Here is a 10831-nt window from a genome sequence, read left to right as displayed (position 1 = left end):
AGGATCATGTGACACTGAAGACTGGAGTAATGATGCTGAAAATTCAGCTTTGCCAACACAGGAATAAATTACATTCTTAAATATATTAAAAAAGACAAGTTATTTTAAAGTGTAATAATGTTACTGTTTTTTTGCTGTAATTTTTTAAAGTTTAATTTAATTTAGTATTTTTTTTATTTAAAAACTGCAACCTTTTTCCAAAAAAATCTTATTGAGCCCAAACTTTTGAACAGTAGTGTATATATACAGTATATAAATACATATTAAACATTTAATTATATTTTAATTTCATCCAAATTATTTATAGAAATATATTTTCAGAAAAATGAAACATTTTAACAAAATTATTTAAACTGATTAAGGAAAAATCACACCACTTTTTACTTGTTTTTTATGGTTTTCTGAGTATTTCTTTGTCTTTCATTTCTCCCTCTGCAGAGTTAATAATACCTCCCACAGGAAACGTCTTCTATGCCATGTCTTCAGCTAGCGTAGACTTCCTGTTAAGGAGAAGAGGAGGAAATACACCAACAGGGTCTCCGAATCTTGGCAATGAAACCAGCGCAACCTTTCCACGAATCAAAGCCAAGGGCAGAAGACTAGTCCGGACACTATTTTAACATAAAAACAGGATATTCACGTCCAAGTACTTTCAAAAGAAAAGACACAAAATATTTAATTCAGAGCTCTTTGACGTAACTGTAGAATTTACTCAAATAAGTCATTTTCATAAATCCTAATATTAGTAATTTGAGTGAAAGCTTGGTTAAAATGGCTAAAATGGCTTGGTAACTAAGATGTTAGTTACTGCTAAACGTTGCACTGTTTTTGCATTTCATAAATCCATAATGAATTTCAAGACAGAATCACGTACCTTTTGCTGATGCCAGCATTTCCAGTACTTCCCCCGTCTACCTCTAAAGCTAGCAGTCCCATTGGTTAAAGAATATTGCTCAAAATCCTGCATTATTAATGAACATCAAATGGAGATAGAGCAGCTAAAAGATCCCAGCATAATTAAACACTTACAGAAGGTACTTACACCTGTCTAACATTTCAAAACACTGAGCTGTTCTGCGTGGGCAAAAAGCTACTGAAAAAAACCCACCTGAAGATGAGCTGCAAAAACCATTGCCGCTCTAGAATGTCCTCACCAAGTATGCAGCTGATAGTTGCTTACTATGCGCTTTCGCTTTAAATATTAATTATGGCTATGGTATATGGTTATGGTGACTCTGTTCCAAAAACCTAGTAAAAAGTTTGTGTAAAACAATCTAAGGCAACAAATTCATAAGTGACCAATTTGAAACACCCTTCATTGGCAGGCCGAACAAGGGAGACTTTACAATTGATTTCAGTTGTTTGTTGTTTGTTTCTAAGCTAACAGCACAATAATCTAGTAAGAATAATAATACACTACTTTTCAAAAGTTTGGGGTCAGTAAAATTTTTCAAAAGAAATTAATACTTTTATTCAGCAAGGTCATTATAGTTAACTAAAACTAAATCTGAAACTAAAATTAGAACCATAAAAAGATTTTCATTAAAATACGTTAACAAATAAAATAGAATTTTATATATATATATATATATATATATACAGTTAACAGAAAGGCAACATTTATAATTTTAATAAAAATGTATACAAATTGTATAGACATGTATAAACAACTACTAAAATGACAATAACAACAAAATTACTAAACTGAAATTATAAAAAATAAAAACCGATTCACAATATTAATAATAAAAAACAATAATAGTATCTCAGTGATGCTAAAATAACAGCAACATTTCATTAAATTTATCACAAGCAACTGTAAGCACATTTATAATGTTACAAAATATTTCTATTTCTAGTAATTTTTTTTTATTACTTTCTATTCATCAGAGAACCCTGAAAAAAATTATGCTGAAAATTCAGCTTTGATCACAGGAATAAATTACATTTTAAAATATATTATAATACAAAATAGTTATTTTGAATTGTAAATTTTTTTTCAGAATATTACTGTTTTTATTGTATTTTTGATCAAATAAATTCAGCGTTGGTGAGCATGAGACTTCCTTCAAAACAAACAAAAAAAAATCTTACTGACTCCACACTTTTGAAAGGTAATGTGTGTACAGTAGCACAAAAATATTGAATAAAATAGTCAATTTTAATTGTATTTACCTATTTTTTTAATTACTAAATTCCAGTATTGAATGAAATGTAATCATTTCCACATTCTGGGTGTACATAAAAATAAGCCAAAAGAAAGCGTTTAAGAAGGCAGCATGATCATGCAGCCTACATTTGGAACAGGCTTTGAGTGTGGAGCACATATAATGCTTTAAAGTGCTGCCTATGTAGGCAGCTCACTAGGTTTTGGGACAGAGCCGAAAGTGTGTTGTACTGCAGGTCTCCAGTTCTCTGATACCAAATCAACTCCTTTAAAAAAATGCAACAAAGCTTTGCCTGTGACACTATTTTTGTACCGACAAATGCTGCGATCATCAAAAATACCCTAATGAACCTTGCGTTCTCTTTCTTGCATGCTGTTGATGTCTCTGTGGGAACTGAGGCATGCGAGAGCTCTCAGCACGGAAGAGGGGTCAGTTTCATTTCAGTCTTTGGTTATGTTCGGAACAGCATACTATCATACTACACTCACATATAGTATGCAAATGTCTGTATATCTACTACATTTGCCAAAAGTTTTTATTTGTCTAAGATGATGATAACTGGTCGCCACATGCTATGTGAAGAGGCCATGTGACAACAAATGTAGGATACTACAGTTTTGAAAGCTTATCTTGGAAAAATGGCAACTGTTTCAATTACTCTTTAATGAAAATAGTAGAAACACTGAGTAAGTAGTAAGTTAGTATTCCCTTTCGATCATGGTCTTTGTTTTTGGTCACTGGTTTGTTAAGTGCCTTATTCTCAGGTGCTCTTGTGTGATTGTTGTTCCGGTGTGTTGCGCAGTGAAAAGCATGTTGCAGCTTCAGTCCTGTACCGTCAGATCTGTATTCTGACACCTTTATGCACTACATACCTCCTATTCTTGTAATAAACTTTAATTTTGATACAACTGACAGCTTTCAGACCCGATTCTTGCCTTCAAGATCTCATTATTGATTGACATAGATGTCACCTACAATAATGTACAGTATTTGAAAAATAATGTGTTTTTTGAACATTAAAGCATATTCTGTTACACCAAATACACAAAATAATGATCTTTAAAAAAAGCATCATATGACCCCTTTAAGGATTGTTAAAAAATAATTTTGTAGGTACTGCACTCACAACAAGCGGAAATAGAAACATTTATACTGACTAAAAAATGTCTGATTTTTTTTTTTTTTAATTCTATTAATTTCCATGACACTTCATGGCTTTTATGTATTTATCATTCTACTGTTGCTGGACATATTAATAAGAACATATTGCTAAAAATAGACTGACTAAAAGGTACCACAGTAATACAGTTTTCTGTACATAAACCATGGCCTGTTTAGGTTGGCATCAGAGAGAGAGAAAGCATTGTTTGTGTGTGTGTGTGTGTTTGCAATCAAATGAAATGATTGCTCTCTGATTGCTTAAGCACTTTTATCCCTCCTACACCAATGATAACACCTAAGTGCTGATTATGAGCAGCTGCGTTGGGGTAGAAGAGAGCTTTACAAAGCTCCTGGGATGATGGGGTTCTCAGTGTTGGCCAGTACACAATTGTGGCTAGCTGGTTGATTAGTGTCCTGCTCATTTTGTCTTCTCTGCAGCTATAAAATAAAAATAAATTATTTATTTATTTAAATAAATAAATTATATAATTATTACACTGTTAAAATATTGTTTTTTTGATGTTGTGAAGATTATTCTAATTTATTTGTAAAGAAGTTGTAAGATTATTGGGGTATATTTTACAAGAAAAGTGAAAAGTGTTACATGTTTATTTGTAATTTCTAGTGTTTTTTAATAAAATATATTATTTTATAATATGAAAAACATGGGTGTATATATTATATCATTTCATAAAATATTTTACGTTTTATTTATAAAGAAATTGCAAAAATTGCAAAGAAACAACACTGAATTTAATGTGAATTAGTCTGAAATAGTACTGAATTTAATGTGAAATATGTATACAGTATATATATATATATATATTCTCAGTTTAGGCATGACAGGAAAACTTTTGGGTATATTTTACTGTATTTTTGATCAATTAAAAAAAGAAAAAAACTTTTGAATGGTAATGTATACTATACATATTATTATTATTATTTACACTAATCTCCCATTTTCTTTGTTTTAATGTACTGAAGTTACAGTATATTCATTCATTTAGGCCTCTTTTTGAGCTCACTAGTGGATGCTTTAGTCACCCTGAGTTATTCAGCATATTTTGCAGTAGCCCTGAATTTGTGAAAACCTAAAGCAGAAAAACAAATGTAATTACACACATGAAGTGCTTTTATTTTCCTCAGTGTAATACAGCAAACAAAAGCTGAAGGATTAAACACATCTTTACTATACACATCCCAGCCTAATTCCCATAATGCACTTCTGGCTTCTTGAGGTTCGAGCTAATATGTGGAGTTCCGGTGCCACTCAAGACACCTAATTGCAACACTGTCTCAAGTTTGAGGTTTGGCTACCCGTTTGTTTAAACAACAGTTTAAAATTTGATTCTATTTGAAAATAGACATTGTTTTGCCTTGTAGTTTAATCCTGCAGAAATCACACTCTCACCTTCTAACACTTATTAAAAAAAAAAAAATGTGATCATGGCACAAGCAAATATTCATATACACAGATTTAAAAAAACAAAGCTGTACCATATTAAAATCAAATTTATAGCCAGTTTTGCTGAAGTTATTATACATGAGATGAATTTAAGATTGCAATCATAAATGTACACTCCTGTTGCTTTTGCATTTAAATCAATTACCTTATTACTGCCCTAAAATTGCTATATATATATATATATATATATATATATAAAGTGTTTGACCTCATAATCATACCTGTTTGACACCTACACTGGCTGCCGTTCTGCATGACCCTGATTTTGAATTCTTTATTCTGTGTCCCGCTTCAGCGATACCGTGCGGCTTTATCACACGTCTGCACTTCTCCACCACAGGTCTCACACTGCAGGGCGGCCGAGCGATAGGCCTTCCACACTGCAGCATCCTGACGGCACAACGTACCTCCGCCTCTCCTTTCCTCCGCCTCGTCACGATTGATATCTCCTACGCAGACCCAGCCGCTAGACGTCCCACTTCCAGCACTGCCACCCATACTGACGGCCCACTTCGAATGGTCCCCTGTAGCCTTAAACGTAACTCTCTGGCCTGGGGAAATGAGATCTATGTTGAGGACTTTCCAGCTTGGAGAGCAGTCTGAGGGAAGGATGCCCGTGGAGCGACGCCAGAACTGAACCAGCAGGTCGGACTGAAGTGTAGGTGCCACCCAGGAGTGATACAGACCTGATTATGAAAGAAACAGTAAAAAAGTGAGTATTACTTCTTATTTTTTATAAAATACATAGTCTGTAAAACACAATTTTTCGAAGTTGTAAATAAAACAAAGATTATTGGAGTATTTTACCAGAAAATACTATTTCAGTCTTTCTACTTCAAAAATTCACATTAAATATAATGTGTTACCCTGCAGTTTCTTTGTAATTATTTGTGAAATTTACCAGCAATTTCTGAGTTAAAATTGTTTTTAGTAAATCTTACATCTATTTTTATTTTATTTTAGTGAATTAGGCATGATTTTTTTATTACTAAAATTAATTTGACCATTAAAATGGAGTCCAGAAAAATTAAAACATAAATAAACAGAATCTAGAAAAATTAAAACGTGAAAAAAAATGTGGGGGGGGAAAAAATCAAATAAAAAAATAAAATGGAAAAATTAAGCAGATATCATAGGGCTCTAGGTGTGTATATAAGCTGAACTTCTTTTAACTTGGCAAGTGTTTCATGGAATAAAATAACAGCAAGATGCATCAGAACTGTCAAATATGTCAATCTAGTAGTGCTGGGCGGTATGACCAAAAATTTCTATCACGGTATTTTTCAAAATTATACCGGTTTCACGGTACATGATGGTATTTTTTTTCATGCATGACCGGGTGTTAACCATATTTTCTACTGATTGAGAGAGGAAATACTGCAGTAAATTCATATCATAACAAAAATAAACACCGGTATTCGGTATGAACCGGTATACCGCCCAGCACTACAATCTAGTACATATTTACATAGAAAAATGATTTTAAAAACAGTGCAAGCGGATGAAAGAATCCATCCTCAACATGACCAGAACATATTTGTTTAACAAAAAGAGCTAAATGTTTAAATCTTGATCGTTTAACTCATTTGGCTGCCGTTAAAGTGTCACTTTCACCATTACATCAGTATTAAAAATGAGTCTTACCATTGGCAAATGATGCACCTTTTGCAAAGTTAATGAACTCTGTCCCAGCCAGTGAGAGGAGTGGGACACTGCGATTGGATGGCGAGGAGGAAGTGTTGTCCCATCTGCCCAGTGTGTGTTTACAGAGTTGAGCCATAGCAGGTACAGCAGCGGCCAAAGAAGCAGGGATGCTGCAGTCATATATGTGAGGCTGATTGATTTTCAACTGCTCACCTGTGGAAAACATATATCACAGAAATAAAACGCATTACAAGATATGTATACACACGCACACACAAACATATTACTCACTGTTTTACAGAATAAATAAGCCGCTTGAAACCATGTAAAGGGGGTTTTAGGCACTTCTGAAACATACAGCCTTGACTCGTACAAACTTTCCCAACCCTGTTTCTGGAGACACACCAAAAATACACATTTTGTATGTCTCCCTCATCTGACCCATATATTCAGGCCTTAGCATCTCCAGTGACAAGCTAATGAGCTGAATCAGGTATGTCTGGTGTTTGGTTAAGAATAGTTTAAAATGTATACTGCTGGTGTGCCTCCAGGAACAGGGTTAAGAAATACTGGCTTATTGCTTTATTACTTTTATCGGAAAGTCTGATAATGCTGTGATTTATAAGACTAAGCACAAGACAAAATGGACCGAAAGAGCAGCACAGTGAGAGGTGTTGTCACTATGGTTACTGTGTCAGACGGATTACTATAACAGTCACTATGGCAACTGCATCCCATAAATGTTTTGTCTTTAGAAATTGCACATGAAAAGGTTAGGTGAGAAGCATTTCAAGCAGCATTTCCAACATCAGACTCACTTTAAATCAAGCATATGAAAATGTAAAACATGCATAGATCATATTAATCTTGTTCACTTTAACACACCTGATTCATACTTACAGTCACAAACTATAGCATTAAAGGGATAGTCCACCCAAAAATAAAAATGTACTCACTCTCATGTCATTCCAAACCTGTATGACTTTCTTTCTTCCACAGAACTTAAAAGAAGATATTTTGAAGAATGTTGGTAACCAAACATTTTTGGTTCCCATTGACTTCCAATGTAAGGACAAAAAATACAATGGAAGTCAATGGGAACCAAAACTGTTTGGTTGCCAGCATTCTTCAAAATATCTTCTTTTATGTTCTGTGGAAGAAAGTCTTACATGTTTGGAATGGCATGAGGGTGAGTATTTGAATTTTTGGGTGGACTATCCCAGTGTTTAGACTCACTTAATGCAAAAAAGCCCATTTTTAACCATCACTAATTTGTCACATGTATTGGAGTCATACCTATGGTCTGAAAGCGCTCGAAAGGATATGTGACACAGATAAAGTTCTGTCCATTACTTATGCCAGAACTGGGGTATGAAAACTGTCCCTGTGATTTAGGAGGGGGGAAATGAGGCGTGCTGTGGACCAACCAGAAGCCCTGCTGTTTGTCGAAGACAACAACTCCTGGAACAAAGAAAAAGAGTGTATATTAACACGATCCTCCATACATGTTTGTTTGTATTCCATTAATAGCATTTTAAGCAGTTAACTGCACTAAAACAGCACCTTTGGTGTGGCCACAAGACCTGGTTGCATCTCCAAAATGTGTCTGTTGTGGTGGCTGGTCATTATATAAGATGTATCCAACATCACCGCCCTGGAAGAAAGTTAAAGCTCAAAGTTTCTTCATAATAAACATGACTGTATGAGATAATGGATCAGATGCCTTGTGAGGAGCGTGTGATCTAAAGCCTGAGTTCCTAAAGCATGTGACATAACACATTATGAAATATGTATGTGCACCTAAAGCCATACATTTGAGTTTCAGTTTGTTACATTTGAGTTTCAGTTTGATCTTGCTGCATGCGTATAAACAGAAAAAACTTGTTTGGTAAATGTGATTCTAAATCTCAATAGATTTGACAAAGATTTATAATTAAACCTTGCAATGGAAATGCAAACTCAGTGTTTTTATACTTCTGCAAAACTGGCAAGATGTGCAGACTACAGAACAGGATAAGCCGAGTAACTTCTCTAAAATCAGCCAGAAAATGACTGATAATGAAAGAACAGAAGATGGTTTAAACAGATCTGAATGTTTCATTTTTTTAATTTAGATAATTTGTTATGTAAAGAGTGTGACCTGTACCTCATATAAAGGCCCTACTGTTCTACCAACAGCACTTTGACTGTCATTAACTAAAGTCTTCCCATCCATCCATCCCTCACTCTCTCCATCCATGAAAAGATACTTCAGCCCCTCCTGCACAGGCTCATGATGCGGGTGTGGGAGTTTGTACAAGTAAAACCTGGTAAGGAGAGACAGAAATAAGGGAAATATGACCCTTCACATCGATGATTACATTTTACATCGACTATATTTATGTATTAACCCACACTGTAAAAGATTTAATTCTTCTTGTAAATAAAACAAAGATTATAGAAATATGTGTTACAAGAAAATACACCATTTCAGTTTTTCTACTTCAAACTTTCATGTTAAATTCAATGTTACTTATGGTTTCTGTGTAGTTATTTGTGAACTTTACTAGCAATTTCTGCGTGAAAATATTCAAAGTGAATCCTACACCAAATATAACAATAAAATATCTCTCTACTGTAAATTAACAGAGAAAATAATTAACCTATAATAAATTATATTACATTTGTTCTATAAAAATATTATATTATTAATATTAATACAAATACTATTAGGCTACATTAAGTAGCCATTTCTGTTTACTTATATTGTTCTGCTGTGAAGTTAATTAATATAAGGTCATGAAACTGCATATACAACAACTCAAATAACTCAAAAATAAAGTTATTTTAAGTAGTTTTAGCTTAAGTACACTACCATTCAAAAGTCTGGGGTCATCTTTTTTTTTTTTTTTTTAAAGACTTATGGTCACCAAGACTGTATTCATTTAATCAGTGATATTTTGAAATATTATTACAATCTAAAAAAAAAAATTCTATTTGAATATATTTTAAAATGTAATTTATTCCTGTGATCAAAGCTGAATTTTCAGCATCATTACTCCAGTCTTCAGTGTCACATGATCCTTCTGAAATCATTCTAATAAGAAACATTTTTATTATTATCAGTGTTGAAAACAATTGTGCTGCTTAATAATTTGTGGAATCCTGTTTTTCTTTGATGAATAGAATGAGCATTTATTTGAAATACGTCTTTCTAATATTATAAATGTCTTTACTGACACTTGCACCTTTTACTGTCACATTTGACTGACCCCAAACTTTTGAACAGTAGTGTACACTGGACACTGCTTGACATGCCATGTCAACTACCCATCATGATCATAGAAAATATATATAACACTAGGACTTCAAACTATGGAATATTGTATAATAAAATACAGAATAAAACATACATGACAGTGTACAAAGATGAACTGCCGTGCCTCTACAACTGTGATTCAAGATGCTGCATGTATTGTGTTTTTAGGTCATTTAAAAAATATATAAAATATACAAACCAGTCTACAGGTTTCCCCTGATCATCATAACACGAGATGGAGGAAGAAGCAACTCCTGACGCATGAAGGAGGAGCAGGACATGAAACAACATGATGGAAGTGAAAGAACCTGAAAGACTACAGCATTAATTTAGTGTACATCAAATGTTCAAATACAATAACAACTCTTCTCATCATCACTTTAACTCGGTTGCAAAACTGCACGTTAACAATCTAAATATTCACTCTGGCATAGCGGTTTATTGCACTTAATACTTACGTTTTAATATACGAGTTATATTGCTTATGGTCTAATAACAAACTGCATGACTGAACTACAAATAGCTAATAAATTATCATCGGTATACAAGTTGGACATAAATTTGAACCTTACCTCAATGGAAGGCAGGCGTGCTGCTGATAGCGAAAACGTGGATATTGTCAGTCCATCAGAGAGCGAAACTTAATTCCTCGTGTTGTCAACTGCAGCAGGTCCATTAGTTTCACATGCGGACATAGAATTATTTAGTGGATAGAATGGCATTTAGGTGTAATCGTAATGGGAGGGGATTGGTGACTGAGCATTTGTTTTCTTTGTGGGTCGGGTAATAATTATTTTCTTATTTGAACTTTCCACTGTGCATTTTCAATTCAATGCTATTAAAGTTTTTCAGTGTCATTATTCGTGTTTTTAATATTATTCACAGCGCTGGTAAAACAGTACGAAGGAGACTTTGTCACGAGGTAACTGTTACTTTTCTCAGCGCCAATCAGGAGGAACCAATCACAGTCGATTGTGGTGAGTTGCTCAGGTATTTTTTTAAATATTTTTTTGTAGCGATTGCTGGGGCGGATTTCCATTTGAATGCCGGATAGCAATCCTTGGAATTTATGTATTTAAAATATGCAAACGTTTT

General features: G+C 33.7%; 2 protein-coding genes across 9 annotated transcripts in view; one reads left to right on the top strand and one right to left on the bottom strand.

The window, feature by feature from the left end:
• LOC107665651 (ral guanine nucleotide dissociation stimulator-like 2) overlaps positions 1-1089 on the top strand; it is a 26070-nt gene extending 24981 nt beyond the window's left edge. For all 5 annotated transcript variants that reach the window (XM_016456620.1, XM_016456619.1, XM_016456622.1 and 2 more), the window contains one exon: positions 439-1089. In XM_016456620.1, coding sequence (XP_016312106.1) covers positions 439-620 — 182 coding nt within the window. In that variant the 3' untranslated portion in view covers positions 621-1089. The remainder of the gene's footprint in view (positions 1-438) is intronic.
• A 3219-nt stretch (positions 1090-4308) lies between these two features.
• Positions 4309-10434, bottom strand: LOC107665653 (deoxyribonuclease-2-alpha-like). Of its 4 annotated transcripts, XR_001631580.1 has the most exons (8): positions 10309-10434; positions 9936-10052; positions 8585-8744; positions 8002-8092; positions 7735-7899; positions 6439-6651; positions 5016-5480; positions 4309-4420 (listed from the first exon to the last, which is right to left on the bottom strand). XR_001631580.1 is itself a non-coding variant. In XM_016456625.1 (7 exons), the coding sequence occupies exons 2-7, from the start codon at positions 10025-10027 to the stop codon at positions 5086-5088; spliced, it is 1116 nt and encodes a 371-aa protein (XP_016312111.1). In that variant the 5' UTR covers positions 10028-10052; positions 10309-10434; the 3' UTR covers positions 4444-5085. The 4 variants fall into 4 exon arrangements, 3 of the variants coding, with proteins under 3 accessions (XP_016312111.1, XP_016312113.1, XP_016312114.1); XM_016456625.1 differs by lacking the exon at positions 4309-4420 and having other exon boundaries at positions 4444-5480; XM_016456627.1 differs by lacking the exon at positions 4309-4420 and having other exon boundaries at positions 4444-5480; positions 9936-10044.
• Positions 10435-10831: the final 397 nt, after the last annotated feature.

This window comes from Sinocyclocheilus anshuiensis, unplaced genomic scaffold (genome assembly GCF_001515605.1).
Source record: "Sinocyclocheilus anshuiensis isolate Anshui unplaced genomic scaffold, SAMN03320099.WGS_v1.1 scaffold980, whole genome shotgun sequence".
Taxonomy (NCBI): Eukaryota; Metazoa; Chordata; class Actinopteri; order Cypriniformes; family Cyprinidae; genus Sinocyclocheilus; species Sinocyclocheilus anshuiensis.
The sequence above is the reverse complement of the archived record's forward strand: the minus strand, read 5'-3'. Positions and strand labels throughout refer to the sequence as shown.